Raw genomic sequence first — 18,659 nt, forward strand, 5'->3', positions numbered from 1 at the left:
GGCAACGGATTGCAACCCTCAGTGTCGCGCCCATACCGGACCGGGACCAGCAACGGGATCGCAATCCTCGGTGTTGCGCCCGCACCTCGCTCAGCCAGTGAGCGGGAACCGGTCTGTATGTGGGATCCGAACCCTCGGTGGGAGCACCACCGCGCTCCCAAGCGGCACACTGTAGCAGTGCGCCACTGGGTCAGCCCCTAAGAATGATTCTTAAAAGTACAATTACTATTATCAAATAGCTATTTTTTTTTCCCTTTTTGTCTTTTTTACTGACCGGCAACGGGATCGCAACCCTCGGTGCTGCGCCCGCACCGCGCTCAGCCAGTGAGTGGGAACCGGTCTCCACATGGGATCCGAACCCTCGGTGGGAGCGCCACCGCGCTCCCAAGCGGCGCACTCTCCAGTGCACCACCAGCCGGCCCTAGATCTCACTTTTAAACATATACTAATACTTAAATTTCTGTAAAATAAAATCAACCTAGAAAAGACAAAATTAACCTAGAGTTTCATATTTATTTGTTTTGTATGAAGCAGAAGGTAATTAATTCTATTTTTATTATTGATTTTAGAAATACAATATTTTAATAATTTATAGTTTTTATAAAAATATTTTATAGTAATGTTTTAGGAATATAAGCTTACCTAAGTATAGCAAAGCCATTTCATCTCATTAAGCTACATTCATGGTTTGTAATTTATTTTTGCCCTCTTTTTTCCCTGCTGGTGGTACCTCATTAATTCAACCAATAGACCAGGGCAGTGTGCTGAGTATTATGTATTATTATAGAAAAGAAGGCAGTGTGCTGAGGTAAAAAGAGTGATGGATACCTTCCTCTGCTATTTGTTAGCTGTGTAACACCAAACAGGCCGTTTAATGATTATAATTATATTAAAACTTATCACCGGTTGAGCAACTTATTTTGTGCTAAAAACAAAATAACAAGGACATCATATTAGGTTTATTCAGAAAAACAATTTCCAAAGCACTTAAAATGTCTGATTCATCAGAAGAAGGTGGAATCATATGTATAGTAGCTAGTAGAGTGCCTGTTACCATGAAGAGTGTCATAAAGCAGAGTTTTAGTGTTGCTATATATGTGTTATAAAAACGGCAGTAACAAAATTAATTATACAAACTTTTTTTGAGCAGTGCTTATATGTTTCAGTGAAATCCAACCAATGAGTGAACAAATAAAATATAAAATATTTGGAGGAAAATAAAGGCTTTGTAAACATTTTTAAAAAGCATTCTGTTTACTAGAATATTCATTAACCCCCTGATTCTGGTTTTCAACCATGTCAGTACTATTGTTAATTTTCTTGATGAGTGATGATGATGATGAAGAAAACTGGCCAAGCAATGTCTGAAAGTGATGTTCCATCTGCCATCTCTCACCACTACTCCGTCTCCCGCATTAGTTACTTCTTTGGCCCCAATTGTGCTCTTCTTAAGATACTCTTCTCTCTATCTTGTGCATTCTCTGGCCAAGCAATGTCTGAAAGTGATGTTCCATCTGCCATCTCTCACCACTACTCCGTCTCCCACATTAGTTACTTCTTTGGCCCCAATTGTGCTCTTCTTAAGATACTCTTCTCTCTATCTTGTGCATTCTCAGCTCTTTTTTTTTTTTAAAAAAGATGACCGGTAAGGGGATCTTAACCCTTGACTTGGTGTTGTCAGCACCACGCTTTCCCAAGTGAGCCAACCAGCCATCTCTATATAGGAATCTGAACCTATGGCCTTGGTGTTATCAGCACCACACTCTCCCAAGTGAGCCACGGGCGGCACTATTACCAGCTTTTAGAGACTTCAACAGTCATTTTTCCTAAGATCCATTTGATTAGTCTTTCCTCATTAACATGTTATAGTGCTGACATCTGGTACTCATTTTAGTGTAGGAATAGTTCAGTTGACCAATTTTTATCATGGGATTGTTTTCTAGAATGTTGGGTTAATGTAAAACATACTATTATAGCTGGTTCATATATTCATATATATTGGAAAGGTCTTGTATTCGTTTTGTCATTGTTAGCCACATGACCATGATGAAAAATATTTCATTTAAAAATAAATTTCAGTTTAGCATTAATAGAATATGCAATTTTAAGATAATTTAGAAATACAAATACTGATAAAGGGCAGTCTTTTTTTCTTCTTCTAATTTTATGTCTGTTCTGCTTGATTTTAGGACGAATAACCTTTACAGAACCAAATATTCAGAATGTGCCAAGAGATTTTGAGATCAAAATGCCAACACTAGTAGGGGAAAGCCCACCTTCCCAAGCTCTAGGCAAAGGCCTACTTCCCATGCGCAGGTAGACTCTTTTTCTTTGTATTAATATACCATTCATACCATGGCTTAAAAATTGCATATTAGACAAAATAATGAAATTATTTTAATTTTATTTTCCAGACACCCATTTCTATTCTAGGCACCACCCACTTTAAATCCTGAGTCTATCCATAGAGAAGCTAGTTGATGATGAAAGGCAGAAAACCTGGGCCACTGATTAAATCAACCAGCACTGTGTGCTTATTTGTGTCAAATACTAAAGGAAATAGTTTGGCAATGTCTGCAACATCCTTCCTGCTGCTCTCCCATATACACATAAAGAGAAGAAAAAGCACAGATAATTTATGTTGCATATGGTCAAAGAGATTTGTTGAGTTGAGCTAAATGAAAGTGAATTATCTCAGAGGCAGGTTTTGGAAAAGGCTATTACAGAAATGTTTTAATGTTTAATTGAATGTTTTTTCTAAAAGAGGTCTAATGTCTTTGTTAAGCTTTAAAGCGAGTTTTAGGTAAGGTTTTTTACATTTCTTAGATGGAAATATTGACTTTACTGAAAATCATACCTTTGCGTGTATTTGAGACTGCTTCATTCCAGCTGATGATCTTGTTTGCACCACAGAGGACAAAATAAGAAGAGTTATAGCCTGAACCCTGGGCACCAGGCACAGATGGAGGAGAGAGCCTCAGACAGAGGAATGCCGTTTTCAGTTAGCATGCGACATGCGTTTGTGCCTTTCCCAGGTAAGGTGGCTGATAGTTTTGGAGCTTCTGATTGCTGTGGGAATGTTTTTCAAAGCACTGATAAAGCCTGAATTACGAGTGCGACTCAGAGACATGCACTGGTCCTTTAATCTTTTCTGTCTACAGTGGAGCCTGTCTTTCCCCTTTGTTTTGCCGAGTTTATAGCAGTCATTATTGTCTTCATTTTCTGCTCTTTGTGAAACTTTTGTGATATATGCTCATCAGCAGCAGTCTGCTGAAACCATGTAATACATTATGTGATATAGTAGTTAAAATACAATTTATAGTTTTTTTAGATTGTGGTTAAATATACCCAACATAAGATTTACCACTTTAAGCATTTGCACATGTACAGTTCTGTGGCATTAAGTACATTTGCATTGCTCTGTAGCCATCACCACTATCCATCTGCAGAACTTTTTCATCTGGCCCAACTGAAACTTTGTACCCATTAGGCAGTAACTCACCACTCTCCTACCCCTGCTCCTGTCAACTACTATTCTACTTTCTATCTCTATGAATTAGACTTCTCTAGATACCTCATATAAGTGGAATCATAGGATATTTCTCCTTTTGTGCCTGTTTTATTTTACTTAGTATAATGTCTTCAAGGTTCATCCATGTTATATAGCATGTGTCAGAATTTATTTTTAAGAGCTGAATAACATTCCATTGTATGTGTATACCACCTTTTGTTTATCCATTCACCCGTCAATTTATTCTTACCTAAACAATAAATTGTTTAATGCAACAATATTTTATACTGCTTTAATTAAATGTTTTTGAATTTAAATTAAATATCTATAGATCTGATCTGAAAATCTCTGCCATTTAAATGTAGCCTTCAGTCCATTAACTCTATGGTAATTATTGATAAATGGTTAGATTTAAGTTTACTGTCTTGTTATTTGTATTTCTTTTTTTTTAATCTGTTTATTCTTTTAAAAATTCTTTTTAGAAACTTTAAGTGACTATTTTATTCTATTTTATTTTTCCTAATGACTTATTAACTATATATCTTAGATATTTTAGAGTTTACAGTATGCATCACATCACAGTCTATCTTCAAATAATTTTATACCACCTCATCCATAATATAAGGAGTTGATTTCCATTTCCAACCTTTCTTTTAGTAGATTTACCTTCTATTACTATTATAAACTCTGAGATATATAGTTCCTATTTTGACTTTAAACAGTCTATTATCTTTCAAAGAAATTAAGAGACAAAAAGTGTCTTTTCTGTCTATCCGCTTCTGGCAGGTGCTTAATTTACTTTCACATCTGCTTGATCATTTTGAGGCTTTTCAAGCTTTGTTAGCACATGTTTAGAATAGCCTTTACTCTAGGGCTAGGTTAGTTTTGTTCATATGGTGTGATCTTTCTGCGGTCTCTACTTGGTGCCCAAGTTGTTCAGCAAGATCTCTCCACTCAGTCTGCTCAGAACTTGAACATTCTCAGCATTCAAGAATATGTTGTTCAAGTAGTTGTTCAGCTAACAGCTATGCATTGTTGTTCTTTCTTTAGTAATAGTTTTTTTTTTTTTTTTCAGTGTGATCCCCCTTTGTGTGATCCCCTGTACTTTCTCCCTGTACAACTTACTATTTGGCCAAAAACCCAAAGTGATTCCTGTGCGTATTTCTGGTGCTGCTTTTATGCATAACTCCCTTCTCTCCAAGTTCTCACAAATTCTGGCTTCCTCATAGGCCCAAACTCTAGTCTATGTTTCCTCAGCTCACAGAGAAAATAGTGCTTTTTTCAGCTCCCCTTCTCTGCAATGCGTTATGGAAAGTGCCTCCATTCAGAAACCTGAGACTGTTGTGTGGCTCACCACATTTCCCTCCCTTCTCAGTCATTAGAGTTCTACCCTGCTTATTGTTTAACATCTGAAGACAGTTACTTCACATATTTTGCCCAGTTTTATAGTTGCTTGTGGTAGGAAGGCCATAAAGATTGTGGCCATTTATTGTAAATTAGTATTTATATATTTTTGAGTAGGTTATTCATTCACGTGGTTTAGAAATAAAAATGATGTAAAAGGTGTATATTGAGCTTTGCTTCCTTCCCTGCCCTGTCTACCCTCTCTACTATCCCCAGCTCTTATAGACATATATGAGTTTCTTTATATCCTGCAGTATTTCCTTATGCAGATATAAGTAAATAGGAATACATGATCTTTTCTTCCCCTATTTTTTACACAAAAATTAGCATTCTGTATATACCATCATGTACCTTGCTTTTTCATTTAATGTTTTTATACTGGAGACTTGTGCTTACATTAAAGAAATATGAACATAAGCTGGTTTATGTGGATAATCTATACAGCAATCTGTGGGCTTGTTTGCTGAGTCATAGAATAAAAGTCTTTAAGGGCTGGCCCGGTGGCACACTCGGTAGAGTGCAGCGCTTGGGAGTGTGGTGGTGCTCCCGCCGAGGGTTCGGATCCCATGTAGAGACCGGTCCGCTCACTGGTTGAGCGTGGTGCGGGCGTGACACCGAGGGTTGCGATCCCGTTGCCGGTCGCGGTACGGGCGCGACACCAAGGGTTGCGATCCCGTTACCGGTCACGAAAAAAAGACAAAAAGGAAAAAAAAAAAGAATAAAAGTCTTTAATTAGTTTTGATAGATATTGTCAAATTTCCATCTACTGGGGAGGAGGCTGCCATTATTACCAGTAGCAACATGAGTATTTCTTTATCCACAGCCTTGCCACAGAGTGTGTTGTCCAACTTTTGGATTTTTGCAATAAAAGTGCAGAAAAATTGTTTATTACTATAGATTTAATTTTGATTTCTCGTATTATGAATGAAGTTAAGAATTCTTTAATATGCTTAAGGTATTTTTATTTTTATTATTTCTGTGAGCCTCTTATTTATATTTTGTCTTGTTCTTGATTTGTAGCAGTTCTTTTTATAATATAGCAATGAGTCCTTTGTTATATCACTTGCATATGTTCTTCCTACTTTTTCTTTGAGCCTGCTTTTATTTTTTAAATATGTTTTCTTTTTGCCATGCATATCTAATCCACTCATTTCTTTTTTTTTTTAAAGATGACCGGTAAGGGGATCTCAACCCTTGGGTTGGTGTTGTCAGCACCACGCTCAGCCAGTGAGCAAACCGGCCATCCCTATATAGGATCCGAACCCGCGGCCTTGGTGCTATCAGCACCGCACTCTACCGAGTGAGCCACAGGCCGGCCCTCTAATTCACTCATTTCTAATCCATAGGTAAATTATCTCAGTCTCTTAATAACTCTTCCTCACTGGTTGTCCACTTCATTTTATTGTGGAATATCGTTTTTATTGTTGAAGCAAAGCACATGTTTCTCTCCAGCCTACTTAACATGTACATGCATTGGATACCAGTTTTTCCATTAATTAATTTATTTACTTATTCAATAACCACTTGTTAAGGGCCTATTACATACCAGGAAATGAAAGGTTTTCTATGCAATGGAAAGGAAAATTAAGTTTCCTATCTCTAAGAACTCAGTGCCATGTGAGAGAGGCATGAAAGAACCATTTTAGGTTATATGCCAGGTGTTCTGGGAAGACTGAGGAAAGCACTTCACAGTGGTAATAGGACAGATACCAGGGGTGGCTTTACATGTATTATTTGTAGTTGAAAGCTAAATGGAAAAAAATGATCTAAGATACAGAACTGAATTGCATCATACTAAGAGTAAGGAACACATGATCTCAGAGTTCTAAGTTAGAACTAAATTTTTGTCATCTTGCTCAATATATAGAACTTGGATTATATTATATAGAACTTTTTACTAGTTTTTCTAATATCATTTCTACTTTAGGTGGTTTAATATTGGCTGCTGATTACTCCCAGCTTGAACTGAGGATCTTGGCTCATTTATCCCATGATCGTCATCTCATTCAAGTGTTAAACACTGGAGCTGATGTTTTCAGGAGCATTGCAGCAGATTGGAAGATGATTGAGCCAGAGTCTGTTGGGGATGATCTGAGGCAACAGGCAAAACAGGTGATCTTAGTGAACATAATGTAAATGAGAAGAATTTAATAATTCAAAAAAAAAAATTGTCTCGTTATTTGCAGTTGAGGAACAATTTCTCCATTGCAGATCTTTCAGACCACATTCATCTGAGACTGTCTAATGGTATTGCACTTTTCTGCATAGAGGCAATAGAAAGAACCAGATAGACTGCGGTCTGAGGCCACTTAGTCTCAGGAAAGCCACATGCACTGGTACTCAGTAGATGCTTATTTAAAAGTGGTAGATATTGTTTTTGTGATAGTGGTTGTTATTTTTTTGTGCGTATACATATATATATATATTTTAAATCTCTTTCTAGTCTGTAAGTGTCTTGAGGTAATTTTCCCTGTTTTCATTTTTGTATTTTCCCACAGCATTGATCCATAGTGCTTTGCATGGAAGGTGCTCTGTAAATGTTTGATAAAAAAATAAATATTGCTGAGCTGTGAGTTATAATAAATAACTGATAGCTTTTTAGCTTTTTGAAGCTGTTGGTTAACTAATCCACCTTTGAAACTTCATGCTGCACTTGTACCTTTGAAATGGATCCATATTAGTTCCTGCTCCTGGATGACTACAATTTGAGCATTCCTAATTTGAAAATCCAAAATCTGAAATGCTCCAAAATACGAAACTTGTTTAGCACCAGCATTATCAGATTTTTGGACGTAGGGTGCCCAACTGATAAGAATAATGCAAATACACCAAAATCCAAAAAAATCTGAAATCTAATTCTGGTCCCAAGCATTTTGGATAAGGGATACTCAACCTGTATTAGGCACAGAGAAAATCAAAGGCCACACTTATTCCATTTCCTGGCCTGGATTAACACTAATACTTCCTTTCCACATGACCTATGGGAAATCTGATGCCATTTTCAAGAGTGTAGGATTGTTGGCTGAGTTGAAGGCACCCCGCCCCAGCTCTGAGATCCTGCTTTACATTTACCTTTTTCTTACATTTACACTTCTAGTTACTTACAGCTGTAATTCTTGACTGGCTCATTGGGCATGAAACACTTTCTCTCACCACTATCAGTTTAGCACCAACACTTGTTTCTTCCACTATTTAGAAAACTAGCTCTGTTCTCTCTATTTAATTCCCTCTGTGGGGTCCTATAATATTCCTATATGGAATCCTTACAATCAACCCATGAAATAGGTATTATTTTTATTACTACCCCCTTTTTATAGAGGAGGAAACTGAGGCATGGAAAGTTAGTAATTTGTTTTAAGGTCACAGGGCTATAAGTGGTAGACTTAGGATAAGTTCAGAATGCCAGAACTTGGGCATTCTGACTCCCTGACCTACACATTTACCTGCTAGTGAGACCTGCCTCTGTTTAATAAGTTCTTGCATGATTTAATGGTGTTTATTATGCTATACCAGTTTTTTTCCTACTGAATCATCTAATCCCTGAGTCTTGCTGAGATCTCAGATAGCAGTAAGTAATATGAGTGTGTATAGCCTCTGTGTATCTAACACAGCAAGAACAGATCTAATCATTTATTTGACTCACTATGAAATAAAAAGCTTACCAACATTTTAGTCCCAATAAACTGTATATTTGCATTTTATGCAGTTGTGACTTTTAATTTACTTATTGAGTGTGATGACTCCCTTTCAGATATGCTATGGAATCATTTATGGAATGGGAGCGAAATCTTTGGGAGAACAGATGGGCATTAAAGAAAATGATGCTGCCTGCTATATTGACTCTTTCAAATCCAGGTACACAGGTAAAGAAGCTTTGAGTGCTAATTATCTTCTAGATGCTATTCTTTTCAACCATCTTACCATATTACATTAATTAAAAAAAATTGTTAAGGAATTTTCTATTAAAATATCAATCAGAAGTTTTCATCAGTATAGTTAAGGGCAAATAACATTAACCTTACTTATTATGCTTATTTATAAGATGTGATTTTTCGTAAAAGAAGGAACAGTGATGGAATAGCAAGTATAGGTGATGTAAATGCTACTGTGCCATTGTAACTCCCATAAAGTCTGGGAGTTGACTTAGTGCTTTTTTTTAAAGATAGCTTTAGTTTGAAACAGTAAACCATTGATTAAATGTACAAGGAACTCTGAGAGAATAATTGCTATTATAGAGCAGTTTTAGTATCATTGTCTTAAATTATCTCTTCTTTTGAAAGTTTATTGAGGTATAATTTACATACAATAAAATTCACCCTTTGCAGGTGTATAGTTTTATGAATTTTGACAGTTGCATGTGGTCATATCATCTATATCACAACTAAGATATGGAACCATTACTCCATTACCCCCAAAAGTTCTTTCATGCCCTTTTGTAATCAACTATGTTCCTGTGCTGAAGTAACCAATGAAATACTGCAAGAAAAAAAAAAGTATACAAGTATTTCACTTATAATAACATCAAAAAAATATGAAATACTTGGCATAAATTTAACGGAGTATGTGCAAGACATATATTGAAAGCTCCAAAGCTATCCTAAGAGTAAATGAAGAATACTTAAATAAATGTGGTTTAGACCCTGTTAATTATCGGTTGGCACAATATTGTTGTAATGACAGTTTTCTATAGATTCAATACAGTTGTAATCAAATTGCATTAGGCTTTTATGTAGAATTTGACAAGCTGACTCTGAATTTGTATGGAAATTCAAAAGGCCTGGAATAACCAGAATAATGTTTTGAGGAAAAAAAGTGCAAAGTTGAGGATTTACACTCCCTGATTTCAAAACTTATTGTAAAACCACAATAAACAAGATAGGCATAAGGTAGATATAGAGAGCAATGGAACACAATACAGGGCCCAGAAATAGGCCTGAACACATATGGTTAATTGATTTGCAACAAGGTCACCATGGTAATTTAATGGATGAAGGATAGTCTTTTCATCAATTGGAGCTAGAATAATTGGATTCTGGTATGGGAAAAAAATGAACCTCAACTTTTATCTCACACCATACACAAAAATTAACTTGATATAGAACATAGACTTAAAAGTATCTACCAGAAGAAAACAAGAGAAATCTTTGTACATTGAGGTAGGCAAAGATTTCTTAGATCATAATACTACTGAATTAATCATGAAAGAAAAACATTGTTCAGAGACACCATTAAGAAAATGTAAAAGCAAGCTGTAGACTGGGAGAAAATATTTTCATACTTATCTAATAAAGGATTTGCATCCAGAATATATAAAGAATATATAAAGAACTCTTACAAATCAATGCTCAGAAGGCAAACAATCCAATAAAATAAAGGTCAAAAGATTTTAACAGACATCTTTTTTTTGGGACGGGTAGCTGGTACGGGGATCTGAACCCTTGACCTTGGTGTTGTCACTGCTGCCCTAAGCAACTGAGCTAACCAACAGCCCTGAACAGACACTACCAAATATATGAATGACCACAATAAATGTTGTTATCATTAGTCTTAAGGGAAAAACAAAACCATAAAGAGTTGCCACGATAAAAACACTAGAATAGCTAAAATTGAAAACACTGTCTCTTTTACATTGCTGGTCAAGTTGTAAAATGGTAAAACTACTTTGGAAAACAGTATGGCTCTCTCTTATAAAGTTAAACATACACTTTACCATATGACCCTGCAATTCTACTATCAAATGTTTGCCCAAGAAAAATGAAAACATATATCCAAATAAAGACTTATACATGAATGTTATGGCAGCTTTATTTATAACAGCCAGATGTTGAGAACTAGGCCAAATGTCTATCAACAGAATAGACAAACAAATTTTGGTGTATCTCTACAATGGAAAACTACTGATCAAGGAAATGGAATTAAATATTGATACTCACTACAATATTTTGATGATTCTTTGATGGAGTTTGGATGTGTTGTCCCCTCCAAAACTCATGTGGAAATTTGATCTCCGATGTGGCAGTGGTGGAAACTGATTGAGTCATGGGGGCAGATCCCTCATGAATGGATTAATGCTCTCCCTGAGGGAGGGAGGATTAATGAGTGAGTTCTCACTCTATTAGTTCCCGCGAGAGCTCGTTGCTTAAAAAGACCCTGGCACCTTCTCTTTCTCTCTTGCTTCCTGTCGCCATGTGATCTGCTTGTACCTGCTGGCTGCCTGCCACTTTCCGCCATGAGTAGAAGCAACCTGAGGCCCATGCCAGATGCAGCTGTCCCAGAATCATAAGCCAAATAAACCTCTCTTCTTTATAAGTTACCCAGTCTCAGGTATTTCTGTCATAGCAAAACAAAACGAACTAAAACAGAAAATTGGTACCGAGGAGGGGGGTGTTGCTATACAGATACTTGAAAATGTGGATGCAGCTTTGGAACTGGGTAATGGGCAAAGGCTGGAGGAGTTTGGAGGACTTAGAAGAGGAGAAAAAGACGAGGGAAAGTTTGGAATGTCTTAGAGACTTATGTGGTGGCGAGTAGAATGCTGATAGAAATGTGGACAGTAAAGGCCATGCAGATGATGAGGTCTCAGATAGAAATGAGGAACTTATTGGGAACTGGACAAAAGATCACCCTTGCTGCACCATAGCAAGGAATTTGGCTGCATTGTGTACACACCCTTGGACTTTGTGGAAGGTGGGACTTAAGAGTTGTGAACCAGAGCATTTGGCAGAAGAAATTTCTTAGCAACAAAGCATTTAGGACGCTGCATGGCCACTTCTAACAGCCTACTCTGAGTTATGGCAGCAAAGGCATAACATAAAGCCAGAATTTAAAAGGGAAGCAGAGCATAAGGATTGGGAAACTTTGCAGCCTGGCTATGCGGTAAAGAAGCAGAGAGCCAGAGAACATTGCAAGGGTGAAGCAGATAAACTTGTTGCTAAAGACATTATCTTGGTGGTGAGGCAGCCAGATGCTAATAGTGGAGAAAATGAGAGGAAAGCCCTGCAGGCATTTGAGAAGTCTGGAAGGGTGACCCAACCATCACAGGCCCTGAGGCCTAGAAGGACTGAGTTATCCTGGAGGACAGAGCTGGGGCACAGCTGCCCTCAGGATCCTGCTCCCTGCGTCCCAGCTGCTCCAGCTGCAGCAGCCCCAAGTGTGGTTTGTGCAGCAACTTTGGAGAGTAGAGGCCTGAAACATCGGTGGCATCCATGTTGTGTTAAGTCTGCAGGCCAGCAGGACATGTGAGCAGTGGAGGCATGGCAGCCTCCACCCAGATTCCAGAGGATGTATGGAAAAGCCTGGGGGTTCAGGCAGAGACCTGCTGTAGGGGCGGAGCCACTGCTGAGGCCATCTACTAGACCAATGCCAAGCAGAAAAGTGGAGTCAGAGCACCCACAGAGAGGCCCCACCAGGGAAATGTCTAGTAGAGCCAAGGCAGCAGGGCTGCCACCAGGACCCCAGAACTTCGGGGCCACTGGTAACTTGCAACATAGGCCTGGAAAAGCCACAGGCACCAGTGTGGCCCACTGGGCTGTACCTGGCAGAGCTGTGAGAACAAGGCTGCCTGATGCTTTGGGGGCCCAGATGCCCAGTTGTGCCCAGGATGCAGGCCTTGGAGTCAAAGAACATTATTTTGGAACTTTAAGACATAATGTCTGCCATGCTGGGTTTTGGACTTGTTTGGGGCCTGTTTTTCCTTTCTTTTGGCCTATTCCTCCCTTTTTGAATGGGAATGTATACCCAATGTCTATTCCACCATTGTGTCTTGGCAGTAGGTAAATTTGGTTTTGACTTTTACAGGTTCAAAGCTGGAAGGACTTTTGCTTTTGGTCTCGGATGAGACTTTGGACTTTGGACTTTTAAGTTGGTGCTGGAGCAAGCTACGACTTCTGGGACTGTTGGGATGGAATGATTGTATTTTGTATGTGAGAGTGACATGAGTTTGGGGGGTCAGGGGCGGAATGATGGAGTTTGGATGTGTTGTCCCCTCCAAAACTCATGTGGAAATTTGATATCCAGTGCCGCAGTGGTAGAAACTGATTGCTTCATGGGGGCGGATCCCTCATGAATGGATTAATGCTCTCCCTGGGGGGAGGGGGGATTAATGAGTGAGTTCTCGCTCTCTTAGTTCTCGCAGGAGCTTGTTGCTTAAAAAGACCCTGGCACCTTCTCTCTCTCTCTCGCTTCATGTCGCCATGTGATCTGCTTGTACCCGCTGGCTGCCTGCCACTTTCCGCCATGAGTAGAAGCAACCTGAGGCCCATGCCAGATGCAGCCGTCCCAGAATTGTAAGCCAAATAAACCTCTCTTCTTTATAAGTTACCCAGTCTCAGGTATTTCTGTTATAGCAACACAAAACGGACTAAAAACATCTTGAAAATGTTTTTCTTGGCTAAAGAAGTCAAACACAAATAACATATAGTATAATTCAAGTTTTTTGAAATTGAAGAACATGAGAAACTAAGATATAGTGTCATAAAGCAGGTCACTGAGTGTCTGAGGCTGGTAATGGGGAGCTGACTGTAAAAGAAGGGGAAGTTTCGTATCTTGTAGTAGAAACTATAGGGGTGTGTACATTTGTAAAATGCATCAACTGTTCACTTGTGGGTGCTTTTTCTTGTATGTAAATTTTACCTCAGAATTGATTTTTTTAAAAAGTACTTCTTACAGTTTGAATATTTGAAGTCCTCCTATAGGAGTTAGGTGAGAAAATTTGTAGAAGTGGGACCTCACAAACATCCTTTTCTTTGCTCTTCACCCAGCAGCATCATAGTAATTCTAAAAAGAAAAAAGATGAGAGCCTGATTGCTTTCTGAAGTTCCTTTGCTAGTGGTCAGATATCACCAGCACTTCACTTGGCAGCATTTTCTCTTTTTCACCCTTCGTCTTCCCAGGTATCTTTCCTGTGCCATCCACACAATAGAAAGCCCCCAGTAAGGGTTTTCATTTGGGAGACATTAGTGTTTATTACTTGGAATGAACAGAGCTCTGAGAAGGCAGAGACTGTGCATATGAATAAAGATAGATCAGCATGGTGTCTGTTACCTGGTTGTATTATAAAGTGCATAGAGAAGGAATGTTCCAGGAGAGTTCAGGATCAGGAAAGAGCAGTGAAGAGACTGACTTACCTGAAGCAAAGGATACATCCTGGAGATCCATAAAACATCATAACAGACCTAGATTGCGAAGGACAAATGCTGGTCTGGGGGCTATGAATGCCTTTTAATACTGCACTATGCAATACTCTTTCTGAATTTTACGAAGTAGGTCAGATATGTTCCTAGTGAAATATTTATTATAACTCGTGCATTAATTTCTATAAGGTCCTACTTTGGATCATAGCATAGATGGTAACAAGGAGCTTATGGGAATGTTTTAAGCCTGGAAATGATAAGATCAAACATTAAAATATTACTAACATGATCAAAGCAAAGAAATCTGTGAAAAGTAGTGTGGAATAGTGTTAACACCCTGGAGTAAAAACACCTAGGTACCTTCTCTGTCTGGAATTTAGTTTCCTGTCTGTTTTTTTATTACTGTTGTTGATTATAAAACAAAGATAGGGTTAGATTATGTCATTTCTAAACTCTTTGTTTCTAAATTTCTGAGTCTAGAAAAAGTGAACAAAAGTTTGTATGCATAGTTTTGATGATGTGATATTAGTGTTAAGAATCATGGTGGGGTTTTGATATATTTCATTATATTGAAACCAGTGAATGAAAGGAAAGATGGACTTTGATTGTAATTAAGTTTTTCTGTATTTTCTTTGTAGGGATTAATCATTTCATGAAAGAGACAGTGAAGAATTGTAAAAGAGATGGGTTTGTTCAGACCATTTTGGGAAGACGTAGATATTTGCCAGGAATCAAAGACAACAACCCTTATCATAAAGCTCACGTATGTTGAAATTTCTCTGGATTTTTAACTTAACATTTCAGTGACATGTACTTTTTCAACAATGACTAAATGCTACTAATGTCCCTTTTAGGGGATCTTCTGTAAATACAAGGTCAACCATTGGTTTCATTAAGAATTTCTGAAGTGATAACACATGCCAGTATTTGCTGAACTTTGGGAATCTAATGTAAACATGGGTTCACTTAAGAATACTTCAATTAAAGATATTCTGTTTTAGTAAGACTTAGCTTTGGTAATAAATTGTGAACAAACTTTATACATTTTCTTTCTTTTTTTTTTTTTTTTTTTTTTTTTTTTAAAAAGATGACCGGTAAGGGGATCTTAATCCTTGACTTGGTGTTGTCAGCACCACGCTCAGCCAGTGAGCAAACCAGCCATCCCTATATGGGATCCGAACCCATGGCCTTGGTGTTATCAGCACAGGCCGGCCCGATTTTCTTTTTTTTTTAAAGATGACCGGTAAGGGGATCTTAATCCTTGACTTGGTGTTGTCAGCACCACGCTCACCCAGTGAGCGAACCGGCCATCCCTATATGGGATCCGAACCCGTGGCCTTGGTGTTATCAGCACCACACTCTCCCGAGTGAGCCACGGGCCAGCCCCAAACTTTATACATTTTCTAATTGTTTTTTGTTTCAGATACCACATCCTAATTTGTCATATCAGACCAGATTGCTAATGTTCCTCATAGATTAGCCAGTCATTCAGTTTTGATACTTTTTGGTTCATTCTACTTGTTCACTTTTTTTGAAAGCACTGTCTCATCAGAGGTTATTAGGATATCCAAAATATTGAACAAGGCTATTTTTAACATTATTTTAAAGACATTGATATTTGCTCAAATTATGATTAAAATCTCTTTCTGAAGTCATTGGGATTCATAAGAATATTTGAATTAGTCATGGTTTTCCAGAGAGACAGAACCAATAGGATATGTATATAAATATATGAGAGGATACTTATTAGGGGAATCGGCTCACGCAATTTTGAAGGCTGAGGAGTCCCACAATAGGCCGTCTGCAAACTGGATGCTGGTAGTGTGGCTCAGTCCAAGTCTGGAAGCCTCTGAACCAGGGAAGCTGATGGGGTAATTCTCAGTTCAGGGCCAAAGTCTTGGGGGCCAGGGGTGCCGCTGGTGTAAGTCCTGGAATGCAAAGGCTGAAGAGTTTTGAGTTCAAATGTCCACAGATAGGAGAGAAGAGCATATCCCAGCTCCAGCAGAAATAGAGCAGAAGATTCACCTTTTCCTCTGTTTTTGTTCTCTCCAGGCCACTAGTGGATTGGATAGTGCCCACCCATATTGAGGATGGATCTTTCTCTTTCTGTCCACTCAGACATATGTGCTGATCTCTTGTAGAAACAACTTCATGGGCACACCCAAAAATAATGCTTTACTGGGTTTCTGTGTATTCCTTAATCGAGTCAAGTTAACACCTAAAATTAACCATCACGGTATTCTGTGTATCTGAGCATTTAAACTTCTGTTATAATCCAAATTTTCCTATTTTTAACTGGTTGTATTTTGCTTTTCCCCTATAATTTTGCATGTCAGTGCCCATTACCCATTGTATGTAATGAAAATTCCCAGCTCCCTAACTGCCAAACTTCTGTTTGGAGCTTGAAGCCTTTAGAGCACCAGTGCCTTTAGGGACCATGGAAGAGTAGTTGGCTTTTTGTTACTTCTTTATCTCTAGCCTGCCATATAGCCACATACAGACATAAAGTGTTTATCAGGCTTTTACCATATTTCTAAGTGAATTAGGCATTGCAATTGATGCACTAAGAAACATAAGTCTTAAGTCTTAGAAGAGATAAAGCAAACAAAAACTACATAAAAACATTATTTACATACTTAATTATTTAGGCTTTGGCGAGGAGGTAGGACTTGAACAGATTCTTGAAGGCTGTTTAAAATTTAGATTGTTGGGAATGAGAAAAAGACAATCACAGGTGGATAACTGAGTGAGGATTGGCTAGAAGCCAGTCTGGGAGGAATGGAGAGTTGGAGGTGTCACCAAGGGGTAGATAATTTTCTACTGGTTGGATGGATCCAGCTAGAAACTAGAAGGCATTTTCTGAAAGTTAGAAGGCTTCTAATGGCATGCTGAGAAATTTGAACTTAGGCTAACAGGAATTGATTATGTTTTTTGAGATTTACTTACAGGATGGAAAAATGGAGTACAGAGTTATTAATGCAAATGAATCATATAAGTTGTGAAAACTAATATTTTTGTACTTAAGGATGTGAGAGTAAGCCTTTTTCATCCCCAAAACTTAACAATCAAAGTTCTAACTGATTCATTATGTTTTTGCTGAGAAAAAAAGTATTCCAGCCCTCTAAGTTAGGAATAAACATAGCTAGATTTTGTTTTTGTTTTGTTTTATTTGTTTAAACTTTTGTTGTATTGAAAATCATACAGAGAAAGCATAGAAAACAAATGTAAATTTCACTAAATGATCATAGAGCTACACCTGTGTAAGTACCACCCAGGTCAAGAAACAGAATATTGTCAGCACCCCAGAGGCCTTCCTCATGCATTCTCCTAATCACCACCCACTGACTTCTCAGAAATAATCACTATCATAATTTCTACCACTGTAGTTCTGTTTTACATATTTTCAAACTCTGCATACATCAGATATGTGTATTCTTTTGTGTCTAGCTTCTTTTACTTAAAATTATGTAGGCAACTCATTCATGCATTTCCTGTAGGTACCTTTTTATGTGAATATACTACAGTTTATCCATTTTTCTGTTGATGGGCATTTGGGTTTCCCGTTTGAAGCTATTATGATCTTGCCTATTTCAAAATTCTTGTTCAAGGTTCTTGCTGCACATATACTTGCATTTTGTTTGGTAAAGACCTATTTGTAGAATTGCTGCATATTTTTAACTTTAATAGATAAAGCCAAATTGTTTTTTGAGGGGGTTGTAGCGATTTGTTCTCCCATCAGAAGTGTATGTGAGTTCTCATTGCTGTGCATCTTTGCCAACACTTGGTATTAAGCTAATATAATTTTAGCTATTCTAGTGGGTATAAAGTAGTGTCTTGTAGTTTTAATTTGCATTTCCTTGAATACTAATAAAGTAGAGTAACCTTACAAATGTGTACTAGCCATTTAGGATTTTTTTCTTGGGAAAATGCCTGTTTAAGTTTTCTTGTTCATTTTTTCTGTTGTCTACCTTTTTTTACTTTTGTGTCGAAACCTGCCACTGTTTACATGTGTGAAAAATATTCTCTCCCACATTGTGTCTGGCCTTCCTCTTATTAGTAGTTTTAGATGAGGAGAGAATATTAATTTGTTTATTCTTTGAATTCTCATTGAGAACATACCAGCAGTAAAGGGCACAAATCTTAAGTGCAAAGCTTGAAGTTTTACGAACGTATATATCCATATAACCACCATCAAGATCGTGGTATAGAACTTTTCCAGCACTCCAGAAGGCCTCTTTATGCTCCCAGCAAACAATACTGTCTCCCCTGTGCACAAACACAAAACTATAGGTTCATTTTTATTTTTTTATTTTTATTTATTTATTTATTTATTTTTGCAGTGCTCTTGCTTCTTCTTCTTTTTTTTTTTTTAAAATTTTTATTTTGTCGATATACAATGTGGTTGATTATTGTGGCCCATTACTGAAACCTCCCTCCCTCCTCCCTCTCCTCCCTCCCACCCAACAATGTCCTTTCTGTTTGCTTGTTGTATCAACTTCAAGGAGTTGTAGTTGTTATGTCTTCTTCCCCCCCACCGTTTTTGTGTGTGTGTGTGTGTGTGTGTGTGTGTGAATTTATTTATTTATTTTTAGCTCCCACCAATAAGTGAGAAC

The 18,659-nt window shown here is 37.8% G+C and overlaps 1 protein-coding gene across 1 annotated transcript in view; it reads left to right on the forward strand.

The window, feature by feature from the left end:
* POLQ (polymerase (DNA directed), theta) overlaps positions 1-18,659 on the forward strand; it is a 110,718-nt gene that overhangs the window by 80,454 nt on the left and 11,605 nt on the right. Inside the window, exons 22-26 of the mRNA XM_008564934.1 lie at positions 2,190-2,316; positions 2,914-3,035; positions 6,843-7,027; positions 8,667-8,778; positions 14,685-14,809. Coding sequence (XP_008563156.1) covers positions 2,190-2,316; positions 2,914-3,035; positions 6,843-7,027; positions 8,667-8,778; positions 14,685-14,809 — 671 coding nt within the window. The remainder of the gene's footprint in view (positions 1-2,189; positions 2,317-2,913; positions 3,036-6,842; positions 7,028-8,666; positions 8,779-14,684; positions 14,810-18,659) is intronic.

Source organism: Galeopterus variegatus, unplaced genomic scaffold (genome assembly GCF_000696425.1).
Source record: "Galeopterus variegatus unplaced genomic scaffold, G_variegatus-3.0.2 Scaffold192, whole genome shotgun sequence".
Classification (NCBI taxonomy): Eukaryota; Metazoa; Chordata; class Mammalia; order Dermoptera; family Cynocephalidae; genus Galeopterus; species Galeopterus variegatus.